The sequence below is a fragment of the Entamoeba dispar genome, genomic scaffold (assembly GCF_000209125.1).
Source record: "Entamoeba dispar SAW760 scf_1105229462683 genomic scaffold, whole genome shotgun sequence".
Taxonomy (NCBI): Eukaryota; Evosea; order Mastigamoebida; family Endamoebidae; genus Entamoeba; species Entamoeba dispar.
The window spans coordinates 1-12,512 of NW_001855315.1; the positions used below are offsets into that span (position 1 = coordinate 1).

General features: G+C 20.7%; 5 protein-coding genes across 5 annotated transcripts in view, besides 35 other annotated features; 3 read left to right on the plus strand and 2 right to left on the minus strand.

The window, feature by feature from the left end:
* Positions 1-3: 3 nt before the first annotated feature.
* Positions 4-162: a microsatellite.
* Positions 163-203: 41 nt separating this feature from the next.
* Positions 204-274: a sequence feature (AT_rich).
* Positions 275-352: 78 nt separating this feature from the next.
* Positions 353-485: a microsatellite.
* A 108-nt stretch (positions 486-593) lies between these two features.
* Positions 594-662: a microsatellite.
* A 42-nt stretch (positions 663-704) lies between these two features.
* Positions 705-774: a sequence feature (AT_rich).
* Positions 775-810: 36 nt separating this feature from the next.
* Positions 811-1,312: a repeat region.
* Positions 1,235-1,547: a repeat region.
* Positions 1,548-1,608: 61 nt separating this feature from the next.
* Positions 1,609-1,645: a microsatellite.
* Positions 1,646-1,773: 128 nt separating this feature from the next.
* Positions 1,774-1,802: a sequence feature (AT_rich).
* Positions 1,803-1,818: 16 nt separating this feature from the next.
* Positions 1,819-1,860: a sequence feature (AT_rich).
* Positions 1,861-1,892: 32 nt separating this feature from the next.
* Positions 1,893-1,962: a microsatellite.
* Positions 1,963-2,073: 111 nt separating this feature from the next.
* Positions 2,074-2,499, plus strand: EDI_107880 (uncharacterized protein; the record flags this gene model as incomplete). The annotated part of the gene is made up of 1 exon (XM_001740018.1): positions 2,074-2,499. One exon carries the CDS (start codon positions 2,074-2,076, stop codon positions 2,497-2,499), a length of 426 nt encoding a protein of 141 aa, XP_001740070.1.
* A 450-nt stretch (positions 2,500-2,949) lies between these two features.
* On the plus strand, positions 2,950-4,623 carry EDI_107890 (uncharacterized protein; the record flags this gene model as incomplete). Its single annotated transcript, XM_001740019.1, has 1 exon — positions 2,950-4,623. The coding sequence occupies one exon, from the start codon at positions 2,950-2,952 to the stop codon at positions 4,621-4,623; it is 1,674 nt and encodes a 557-aa protein (XP_001740071.1).
* Positions 3,048-3,069: a sequence feature (AT_rich).
* Positions 3,737-3,765: a sequence feature (AT_rich).
* Positions 4,399-4,578: a microsatellite.
* Positions 4,624-4,662: 39 nt separating the features above from the next.
* Positions 4,663-4,698: a sequence feature (AT_rich).
* A 36-nt stretch (positions 4,699-4,734) lies between these two features.
* Positions 4,735-4,770: a sequence feature (AT_rich).
* A 78-nt stretch (positions 4,771-4,848) lies between these two features.
* Positions 4,849-4,931: a microsatellite.
* A 7-nt stretch (positions 4,932-4,938) lies between these two features.
* Positions 4,939-4,963: a sequence feature (AT_rich).
* Positions 4,964-5,050: 87 nt separating this feature from the next.
* Positions 5,051-5,078: a microsatellite.
* Positions 5,079-5,162: 84 nt separating this feature from the next.
* Positions 5,163-5,411: a sequence feature (AT_rich).
* A 16-nt stretch (positions 5,412-5,427) lies between these two features.
* Positions 5,428-5,570: a microsatellite.
* A 31-nt stretch (positions 5,571-5,601) lies between these two features.
* EDI_107900 (uncharacterized protein) lies at positions 5,602-6,906 on the minus strand (the record flags this gene model as incomplete). The annotated part of the gene is made up of 1 exon (XM_001740020.1): positions 5,602-6,906. One exon carries the CDS (start codon positions 6,904-6,906, stop codon positions 5,602-5,604), a length of 1,305 nt encoding a protein of 434 aa, XP_001740072.1.
* Positions 6,907-7,941: 1,035 nt separating this feature from the next.
* Positions 7,942-7,989: a sequence feature (AT_rich).
* Positions 7,990-8,125: 136 nt separating this feature from the next.
* Positions 8,126-8,307: a microsatellite.
* Positions 8,231-8,413: a microsatellite.
* Positions 8,355-8,537: a microsatellite.
* Positions 8,463-8,539: a microsatellite.
* Positions 8,540-8,591: 52 nt separating this feature from the next.
* Positions 8,592-8,780: a microsatellite.
* Positions 8,743-8,850: a microsatellite.
* A 53-nt stretch (positions 8,851-8,903) lies between these two features.
* Positions 8,904-9,001: a sequence feature (AT_rich).
* Positions 9,002-9,016: 15 nt separating this feature from the next.
* Positions 9,017-9,140: a microsatellite.
* Positions 9,018-9,197: a microsatellite.
* Positions 9,189-10,664, plus strand: EDI_107910 (uncharacterized protein; the record flags this gene model as incomplete). The annotated part of the gene is made up of 3 exons (XM_001740021.1): positions 9,189-9,855; positions 9,924-10,320; positions 10,361-10,664. 3 exons carry the CDS (start codon positions 9,189-9,191, stop codon positions 10,662-10,664), a joined length of 1,368 nt encoding a protein of 455 aa, XP_001740073.1.
* Positions 9,335-9,362: a sequence feature (AT_rich).
* Positions 10,665-11,190: 526 nt separating the features above from the next.
* Positions 11,191-11,435: a sequence feature (AT_rich).
* A 15-nt stretch (positions 11,436-11,450) lies between these two features.
* Positions 11,451-11,575: a sequence feature (AT_rich).
* A 116-nt stretch (positions 11,576-11,691) lies between these two features.
* Positions 11,692-11,726: a sequence feature (AT_rich).
* Positions 11,727-11,844: 118 nt separating this feature from the next.
* Positions 11,845-12,512, minus strand: part of EDI_107920 (uncharacterized protein) — a gene marked incomplete at both ends in the record, with an annotated part of 876 nt that continues 208 nt past the window's right edge. The window contains one exon of the mRNA XM_001740022.1: positions 11,845-12,244. Coding sequence (XP_001740074.1) covers positions 11,845-12,244 — 400 coding nt within the window. The remainder of the gene's footprint in view (positions 12,245-12,512) is intronic.

Here is a 12,512-nt window from a genome sequence, read left to right on the forward strand (position 1 = left end):
TGTTAAAAATAAGAGTATTGTTATAAAGATAATCAATATAAAGATATGAATATGAAAAATAGATGAAAATAATAAAAAATGGGAATATGTTCTAATATATTATCAAATATAGATAAAAGAGAGTATAAAAATAAGAAATGAAAAAAGAACAGAGAATAAAGAAGTGTGAAATAATGAATTATTGATTTTTCATTAATCAAATGAAATATTAATTGTTATTATATTTTTTATTCATTAATGTAAATCTAATAATATTGATTTATCAATTAATATACATTGTTAATCATATCATTTATCTATCATATACATCATTAATTATTTTATTCTTGAAATTTCATTTATTTCATTATTCAATAATTTAATAAAAATATTAATGAATATTAGAATTGATAATAATGAATAATGAAAATATAAAATGAATATGATCAGATTAAATATAATAAATATATTTGAATAATGTTATTATTTGAATATTAAAAAGAATAGAAGTTGAAATAAATGTAATTTGAAAATATAGAATTTAATTTGATAAAGAATAAAGAAAATCAAAGAATAATTATAATAATAGAAGAAGGATAAGATTAGATACAGAAATATTAATGAAATGATATTATATTATTTATATTATTAATATTTTAAATTTGTTTATATTGTTTAAATTAAAATAATAAAATATAATCATGATTTGAAGAATATAGAAATTCTATTAATTTAAATAATATTAAAATAATGAAATAGAATTATAAAATAACAATGAATAAAATATTTATAAATGATGAAAATGATGTGATATTTCAATTCATGAAATTTGAATTATTATTAACTAATATATCTTTATTGTAATTTATGATATTTTCATCATTATTAATATATTTATAATGAGTATTGAAATCAATTTCATTAAAATATGTAACTATTACATATTTATATATTTGATTATTCTTTATTACATCATAACAAAATATGATTAATAGATTAAATAATGTTATGATTATCTTTATAATATTTTGAAATATCAATATTGATTATTTTAGATTTAATATTTCAATTAATAATTATTTATTCATACATCTTTATTAATTTGATGAATGAAATTATTTTTATATTTAATAAGATATTGTTACTGATAATTTCATATTATTAAATATATTATTTATATTTCTTATATATTCACTTCATTTATTTCATTTGATTATTATTTAATTCACTTATTTATTATTAATCATTTTCATTTTAATCATTTAATTATTTTCTTTCATTTATATGTATTTTTATTATTTCTTTTATTTCTTATTTATTGTTGTCTTTTATTATGATATTGTTTATAAATGTGTTGTGTTTTATTATGTGATTTATTTGTATTATAATGATTGATTCTATTTGAATTAATGATAAAATATTTATGATGATGAAAATGAATAAAGTGATGAGTGAAATAATTCATACAATTATTATTATAATTGTTATGATGATAGTTATTATTATGGTAATGATTAATATGATAATTAATGTATTTCTATCAATACAGATAATACTTGTTTTCATTCTTTTATTATTGAATTTTTGTTTTATTTCTTGTATTTCATTTTTATCAAAAGAAAATAAATGAAAAATATAAATAAAAATAAAACAAAAAAATAATAATTTATATATAACAATCATTACCCCTTCAATGTTATTATAATTTTATTACAACCATTTTGAAATAATAAAATTAAATGAAGAAACAATAAATTGTAATATAACATAAAGAAATACGAAATAAGTCAAATGATTTTATCTATTTTTAATTTAAATAATTTCAACTCAAGAAAAACGATAAAAATAAATAAAGAATAAATAAATTATTTTGAAATTTTACATTGATGAAAACTTTTTTGTAATGTTATTTCATGAAAACATAATTAACGATAAAAATATACTGAAATATAAAAATAAAAGTGAATAAAATATTAAAACAAATGATGTTTAAAAGAAATAACCAATCAGAAAAAGAAGTGATATTTTTAAACAAATAACCTATTTTCTAAATTGTCAATATTTAAACTACAAAATAAACTTATTATTCATCAAATGTCAAATATAAAAGTAAGATTCTTCTTAAATGGAAAATCGATTTCAGTTAAACCACTGAATTCACAAGACAATTTGAAAACAGCAAGAGAGAAATTAAAACAAAAGATATCTGGTTCTCAACAATTCCTAACAAAAGAAGGAGATTTAATTGATATAGATGATGAAGAGTACTTTACTATAAAAGAAACAATTAATGAATCAAGAATAATAAATATCAAAGAAACAGGAGATAAAAAGGAAGCAAAAATAAAATTAAATGATGAAACAATTAGCACTATTCAAGTAGATAAGAAAACAAAGATAAGTGACATCAGAAAATCAATTCAAAATATTCCAGAATCTGCACATTTCTATACAGTTGATAATGATGTAATTGAAAAAGAAGATGAAGAATCATTTTGTGTAGAAGAAAGTATTAAATAATGATGAAATTACTCTTAAAGATGAGAAAGAAAATACACTAGAAATGGTTATTGTAACTGTTGGTATATATTTGAACGAAAAACTGTTAACAAATAAACAATTAAATAAGAACATTTCTCTTTCAGATATCAGAAAGGAAATTGAAAATATAGCAGATGTTCCAACAAGTTTTGTATTTGAAAATCAAGAAGGATTTGAAATACCAGCTGATGAAGAACAGTCATATAAATTATCAGATATTCTGTATGATAACAAGATCAATATAACAACAGAAATGTTTGATACTTCATCAAATAATACTACAGTGCCTGTTAGTTCACCAAGTAATACTTTATCCCCTGTTAGCTCATTAAATACCACCACAGTCCCTGTTGGTTCACCATGTAATAGTACAGTACCTCATACTTCTACAAGTAATACTTTAGTCTCTGATAGTCACTAAATAATAATATGGTTATATCTGATATTTCATCAAATGATACTACAGATGTATCTGAACAAAATATTCCAATTAAAGGAAGTATAAGATTGAAAAGTCATGAAAAAGGAAAATTAAAAATATATTTATATCCAAATGAACAATTTGATCAAGTAGATGAGAGTGATGCGATTGCTATTTTAGTTATTGGTGAAACAGGAAGTGGTAAAACAACGATATTGAATAGTTTTGTAAATGCGGTATGTGGAATCAAGATAACAGATGATTTTAGATATATAATTATAAATGAAGATAATTTAGCACAGAGTAAAGATCAATCTAAAAGTCAAACAAGTGAAGTAACAATTTATAATATTAAAAGAACAAAAAGAACACCACCAATAAAAATAATAGATACACCTGGATTTGGAGATACAAGAGGAAAGGGTTATGATAAAGAAATTACTAATCAAATCAAAAAAGCATTTGAAACAAAAGTATTAGATTTAAATGCTATTTGTTTTGTTGAAAAATCAAGTAATGCAAGATTAACAATAAATCAACAGAAAATAATTAAAAATGTTACTGGTTTATTCGGGAAAGATGTGAAAAAGAATTTCATTGTAATGCTTACATTCTGTGATGGTGAAGACCCACAAATTACAAATACATTACAATCCAAAGACTGTATTTTCAGTACAATTATTCCAGAAATAAATGAGCCATGGTATTTAAAATTTAATAATTCAGGTATTTATGATGATAGTACTGGAGATTTATTTACACAAATGTACTGGAAAATAGGAATGAAGAACTTTGATAAATTTATAGAAAAATTAATAAAATTACCAAGAAAATCATTAAAACAATCTAGAGAAGTTTTAGAGAAAAGAGAACGTATTAAAGTCCAAATTGAAGGGCTGAGAATATCATTAAATAATGGAATATCAAAACTGAATGAAATAGAAGAGACATATGAACAACTTTATTTGAATCAGGATAAGGTTAATAAAAATAAAGATTTTACAATTGTTGTACATAAAACAAAACCAAAAAAATTTGAATTAAAAGGAGAGTATGCAACTAATTGTAAGAAATGTAAGAAAACATGTCATTATCCATGTCATGTTCCATCTCTTGTTTCATTCTTTACGATAAGGGCATGTCATTGTATTGAAAACGGACGTTGTACTGTATGTGGGTGTAGTCACTCAGATCATGAAAACGAATCATATAAATGGGATGATGAAGTTGTGACCATAAAGGAAACAGCACAAGAAGTATTTGAAAGATATAATGAAGGTAAAGAAGGTATGGCTAATGCAGAAAATCTGTTAAAAAAGTTAGAAGAAGAGTATTATGAAATCCAAATTGATTGTTATGATAAACAACAAGAAATTATAGATTGTAATAATAGATTATCAGAAATTGCATTAAATGGTAGAATTAATAGTAATAATGAATATTTAGACCAATTAATTGAAACAGAAAATGAAGGAAAGAAAAGTGGATATAAAGAAAGAATAAATGGATACAAACAACTCAAAGAAACAAATAAAATGATAGAAGATATTATGAAAAATTCAATAACAAAAAAGAGCAGAGAAGAGATTAAAGCAGAACTTGAAAGAAAAATGAACGAAATAAAAGAAAGAGAAAAATTAAAAATAGATAAATGCGGTGTTAAAAATTGTGTTATCTGCTAAAACAATGAAGCAAATGAAATGAAAGCTTTCGTTAACTGGTTTAAAATATTTTTTTAATTAAGTAATAAATATATAGTGTTCATTATTTTCCTATGTGAGTTAGATCAATACTAATATTAATTTCAATTTTTAAATGATTTAATTATTCTTTTCTTTCTTATTGTTTGATATATCATTCTTTATATTTGTTTTATAACTCTTTTTTTATTCTTTATATCTTTTTATTTTATTTATTATATATTTTATCTTATTTATCTTCTTATTTATTTATTTTATTTATTTTTTATATTTATTCATTCTTTATTCATCATTTTGTTTTAATTTATATTATAATTATTTAGAAATGAGAGAATATAATAATGAATTTGATTTTATATTTTGATTATTTCATTAATCAAATTGTTGATTATTGATTATTGTTGTTAATTTTCATTTTATTTTATTATTATTTTATTGATGATTTCATTATATTGATTGTTTATGATACAAATAAATAATTCTTATTGATTAATATCATCTAATTCATTCATTAAATGATGAAATAAATAATGTAATTTCTAGTTTATTTTAATTATTATATACTTTTTATATTAATTTATATATTATTATAATATCAAATAGAATATTTAATTTAAATAAACAAATAAATCAATGATACTTACCTGTTGTTAATTAAATTATTATAGAAATAAAATATAAAATATCATTATAGATTAAAGTGATTATATTTCATTATTTATTATTAAATTATTTATTTTATTTTCAATTTAATAAATAAAGATAATAAACAATGAAATGAAATATTTATTTAATCATTTTATTATTTATTTTGATTAGTTATTAATGATTTTATTAATATTTAATAATATTAATATCATTTTGAATATTATTTAAATAAAATATCATTATTTATCATTATTATTTATTTCTAATTAATAAAATTATTAATTAACTTCTTAATGAATAGAATTATATTATTCATTTATTTTTATTAGGGTAATTGAATTTCCAATCATTCCATTTATCAGAACACATATCAATTATTTCTTGTTCATAGTGTTTGCATAATATTCCAATCATACAGATTGAATTATTAATTCCATGACAATCCCGTGAGTGTTCATAACAAGGAATTGACATTTGTAACCCACCATTAATACCTAAAGCAGCAATAGGATCTCTTTCAGGGATTACAGCACGTGTTAATAAAGTACTATTCTTTTTCTTGAAATTAAGACCTTTTGATCCTAAATAAGTACCAGGAGGTGATATTCCAAAACTCACTATTCCTAACTCATTCCCTACAATATTTGCAATTCCTCCACCAAGAGAATGTCCAATAAGAACAAATTGTTGTTGTGGTTTTTTCTTGGTTTCATCAAGTACTACATCTTTTGCAATACGAACTAAATCATAAGCAGTACTTGGAAATGCTTTTGATCCAAAGAGTGAAAGAATATAACTTATTTTTGAAAGAACTTGTTTTGTAAACACTGGGAATACTGAAACTGACATTGTTGGAATAGATGATTCAGCAAATAATTTGAGATCATAAATTCCATCTGACTTTGAATCTGTTCCTCTGAATCCAATTACGTTGACATTTAATATATCATTATATCCTACTAAATAATGTAATAATCCATTGTCATTAATTGTAATACTTTTCCATCCTTTATTACATAGATAGTTTGTTATGTGTTTATATTTATTACTATTTAGACTTAAAGTATTTTTAGCATATGTTAAACTACTTAAACATGAATAATCAAATGGTGTAATACCATATGAATCACTTTCACATAAATGTGAATGTTCAACAACATCATTTGAAGGATCTAATATTTGTTGATAATATTTTAATTCATCGAATTGATCATCATATGATTTCCCTTCAATTATTTCATTCATTCTTGCTCTGAATGAAATATATTCATCTTCTTCATTAAACGAAGTTGTTGTTTTATTTTTTGTGTTACTCTTACTTGGTATGTATAGTACCCATATTATAAATATTATCAACACAATAGTTAATCCAGCTATGATAACCCATAAAATAATTGAAAATCTAAAATTAAATCCAAATGATTGTTTTATTATTTTGTCAGTATCATCTGTTTCTTCATTACTTTCTGTTTCTGTGTCACTGTATGTAATTGTAATATCTTTATTATCATCTTCATTATTATCTTCATTATCATCTAGTTTTTTGCTTAATGCTCTAGTTGATGGAATAAAACCAGATATAAATGAAAGAACAAATATGACCCAATACCATCCCATATTTCCATCATGCTGACTTGAATATACAGTAGTTATTATTAAACAGACAATGAATCCTATAAATAGAAATAAGAAGAAAATTTCCACAATAATTTCAACTATCATTTTTGTTTTTAAATCTGGTTTTTTACAAAAAAATGATAAACACCAATCTATGAATCTGATTACACATGATAATGGTAAAAGATATATTAATTTTATAACAAAATCTATTATGTCATCTTTAGATTTTAGATAATTTTTAACACTATAATAAATTCTGTATATAAAATCACCACAAACAATCACTACAAATGCTGCAGTAACTACAATTAATCCTATCAATAAATAACAATATCCAATAGAACTCAATACACTTGGTATTCCATGTTTTTTAGTTAAACAACAACCAACAATTAATCCAACAATCAAACCAACAACTAGTACAATAATCCCAATATGATGAACAAACACTTCAACAATACTTTTTATATCTTTAGGACAACAGATTTTATCTGATTTAATCCAAAATGTGTTTTTTCCTTTTCATCAGATTTTTCATGTACATAAAAGTACTTGAATGATTTCTTTAGATATTCTATGGAGAATAATATAAAATTATAGATGAATGTAGCCAAGAACAATGATCCATAAATCATTACATAACTATATGCTGAAGTACAGAATAAATGACCAGTAGAAACAATGAAAAGAATAAAAATTCAAATAAGTATCACCGCTGAGAAGAATAATAATTGGAATTGACATATAATGGAGATGGTTGATTTTATTAACATGAAACTGGAAAATAACTTCAAGAAAAACTTACCAATTTCTTTACATATATATTTACTTACCATTTGTGAATATTGTTTGATGTGTTGTAAACCCTTAGAATAAATACCATGAATATTTCTAAATTTAGTCATTTAATTCATCATCATAGAAAATTTACAATAGATTAATCATATTTTTGTAATACAAACATATTTACATTAATACTATTAATAAATAATCATTTCCATATTAACAATTATTATTTGAACAACGAAATGGAATTTTTATTATTGAATAGAATTATTTAATTATATAATTTAAAAAAAACATGAAAACAATCGATATATCAGATATTCATATAAACATAAAATAAATCGAAATTTCTATTATAATATTGTTTGTTAATGAGAATGTTTTTAATAAATAACATTACATTCAACAATGGTGTTTGTTATTTATAAATTAACAATAAAAATAAATAAAAAGTGTTAATAATGATTAACATTTAGTAACAGATAATTATCATGAAGTAAGTATAATAGAGAATAAAATGATTGAATTTGATATAAAGAATGATATCAAAAATAAAATAATTCAAATAACATGAATATAAATATGTTAAAATAACAATATAAATAACAATGAATATTCATTTAATTTAAAAGATAAATCAAATAAGAATTTAAAAGATAAAATAAATAAAAAGAGAATGAAAAAAGATTAGCAAAGAAAATAAAGAATGAATGATAAATAGTTATCAGTATGATAAAAAGAAAATAAATAACAACCACTATTCAATCAATGAAATAAAACAATTAAATAATGAACAAGCATAAATAAAAAGAAATAAAACAAAATATAATCAATTAAATGAAATTTTATCATCATTTTCATATTTAAATTGTTAATACTTCATTTATCTTATTATCAAATCAATAAATAAATGAATATTCAATACATTTCATAACATAACAAACTAAATAATGAAAACATTAAATAAATAAAAATGAAAATAAATCAAATTATTTAATTTTAACATTAATAAAATCATGAAACAATAATCAACAACAAATCATTGATAAATACGATTAAATGAACTGATAATAAAAATGAATAAAATAAAATAATTAATATTTTAAATTTAAAAATAAAAATAAATATAATCTCAATGTTATTAAAATAAAATAATTCACATAAATTTTAACGATAAAAATAAATAAAAAGTGGGTAAAATGAATGAGTAATTTTATTACATAATTAATTATAAAACAACAATCAATAACAAACTAATACATAAATAACAATAAATTGATAACAAATAATTTATATTTAAAATAATGAATGGTGTTTGATTTAAATTAAGAATAAAAAACATAAAAATATATCAAATGTAATGTTAATGAAAATAAAATAAAAGAAAGAGGAATTAAATTCAAACAATAATTTAATGATAAAAACAGAAAATAAAGGAAATAAAAGATAGAAGAAACATTGGACATAAATTCAGAAAGATGTAAACAATAAACATGAATAAATTAATAATTCTATTTATTACTTTTTCATTATCAAAAAAATGTAGTGAAGTTGAATTATATAAATTCATAACAGATACAGTAGATAGTGCATTTGAATGTATTGAATCAATTGAAACAACAGAAAAAGAAAACAATTCTATTATTAATGATTTAAAATATTATTTAGAAGGATGTGTATTTAAAGATATATTAAAGAATCCACCACAACCATCATTTTCAAATAATTATTATGAAAAAGTGGATATTGATGAACAACTAAATACAATAAATACAAAAACAACAAGTATGTATGAATTCTATTCTCAAATTAAAAATCTCATTATTTCAACAAGAGATTCTCATTTAAGTTTTAGAATAAGAAATGAAAATGAATTTTTTAATTTAAATGAAAATAATGAAATAACACTTTTCTATTATTTCCTTCCATTTACAACAAATATTGATAATAATAAGAAAATGTATTTAAATCCAAGGTATTACTATGGACTTAGCTTTGTGAATACACCGAATGAAATAATAAATAATCAGAATGTAGTAGTTAAAACAGTTAATGGAGAATATCCATTTAATATTATTCATGAATTTGGAAAGAAATATTCTGCTTTAAAATGTCCACATGCACAATTTACAGAAGCAAAAGATGATTTAGTTGAAGGTAGTTTGAGTTATTACCATTATCAAAAGAATATTTAAATACACTAATAAGTATTACATGGGAAAATGGAGAAAGTCTAACAGTTAATTATAAGATATATAGAGAAACAACAGATGTAACAAAAAGCAATGAAAAAATAAAACAAGGAATTAGAAAACCATTAACTGAAGAAGAAACAAAAGAAATGATCAATACAAAGAAAGCATTAGAAGAAAATGATAGAATTACCACTAAATTTATATCAAGTGATAGTAATATTTATTGTACATTTTGTGTGAATGGTGTGAACACATTAGTAGTTAAATCTTTTGATACAAGAGACACAACAACATATGAAGATACAATTACAGAATGTATTGATTTATTTGATTCTAATAATTATCCTATTCAAGTAATATTCCCAAAGAATGGAGGAGGTTATATTATTTATTCACAATGGATAGAAAAGAGATATCACCACATGATGATGTTAATTATATTAGATCAACAAGAATATCAGATTATTCAGAAACTTTATTAAAAAAGGATATGCAGTAAATTTATATGAACCAGAGACATGCCAAAGAAGAAGAGGAAAATTTATAAGTAGTGTTCCTCTTTTAAATTTATTCTCACTTGGAGAATTGTATACAAAACCAAATATTATTAAATATGGTGATGTTGAACATAAAATTACACAACCTTCAATTGAAGTTTTTCCAAAAAAGAAAATAATGAAAAATCCAAGAAAACCAACAGAAATAGTAGTTTATACAGATTCATATTGTTATTCTGCTTGTTCACTTGTTACAAAAGGATTAAAAGAATGTTGATAAGCTATTCTTGTTGGATTTGATGGTGATCCTAATGGTAAAGATGAAGAATTTGAAGTAGGGTTATCACCAACTGTTGTTATTGATGATTCTATTCCTGTAATTTCACATCTATGGATAAAATATTATGGATATAAATATTGAATAAGTTTTATTGAAACATATAGATTTAATTATGAGTATAATGAAAATATTCCTAGAGAATTTTTAACAGATATGATAGATGAAAGAGTGAATATTTATCAATTTTCAAATTATAAGATAAAAGAAATTGAAGAACAAACATTGAAAATAGTTGATAAGTATAAAGAAATTAATATAGAACATGGACATGGAGGATATGAATATGGAGATAATGGAGAATGGAGTACAAAATGTGTACTATCATATTGTGATTCAGGATATAAATTTGATTATAACAATAATAAATGTATTGAAGGAGTATGTTCAAATGGAATATCAATAAACATAATAAAGGTAGTGATGATAATTGGAATAATCACATTAATTCTCTAATTGAAGAAGGTTTAATTTAATATTTAGTTTAATAAAATAAAACAGTGAATAAAGATAAATAAAAATATAAATATTGTTTTATATTAAATATAACACTCTCTTATTTTATTTGTTATATTCATTTTAATTAAAATAAAAATGAATATTTTATAATATTTAATTGATGTCATTATAAATATAATAAGTATTAATTATTTGTTAATTATATATTCAAAATATACATTAATATAATGTATAAAAATAGTTATAATTATTCATGTTTTCATTTTCATTTATTTGAAATTATTGAAATATAAACCATAAAATCATTAAAATAAATTCAAATTATCATTTTGATTATTATTCTTCATATTCTTCATTATAATTTAATACTTTTTCTATTTTATATATTTTATGTTTAACTTTACATTCAGAACTTGTTCTTGGATTAACAATATATTTGTTATCTTCTGTAACAATAATTCATAAATATTCATTAATATCAATCTCATCAAATTGCCATTCTCTTTTCAATATTATTTTAAGTTTAAGTAAATTAATAAAAATCATTTGATATTTCTTGAACTTTTTCAAATCCAATCATTTGTTTTTTATACAATTCAATTTTATTTGTTATAGTTTGTGCATCAACAATATTATTAAATGATGAATGGAGTTTATCTAATTATTCTTGAGTAATGTTTATAGTTTTTATTGTTCTTCCAAGTGGTGTATTATTATTATATAAAGATATTTTAGATGAATTATTTTGTTTATTTGTGTTATTTGTTGGATGATTATCATTACCTCCTTGTTGTGAGTAGTTTGTTATTTTGTTTTGTGTTAACATATAATCTAATATATCTTTTATTTTAAATTGTTGTATTAATGAATAAATATCAAAAATTGAAACAGCAACATCTGATACATCTTCTACTTTCTGTATTATAACTTTACCAACTTCAGTTACTGCATCTCCACATAACTTTTTTAGTTTATTTTTTAATTCATTTATTTCTATTTTCAATTTATCTAATAAATCTTGATTGTTATCATGTTTTAAACTCTCTGTTATTTCTTTAATCCTTTCTTTTGTGAATTCAATCTATGAATATTTATTTATAAGAATCTGTGTTTCTGTATTTAATCTTTTTATAATCTTTTTATAAAATTCATTAACATTTGAATCAATAAATAATGAAGTATATTTTATGTTAAGTTAATTCCAAGAATATTTTCTGTATTTGTTAAATATAAATGTATGTATTTAATTACAAATTGATTAATCATTTTCCTATGAATTGTCATTAATTTAAGTTCTTCAAATGATTTATCACTTAAAAGTTGTTCTTG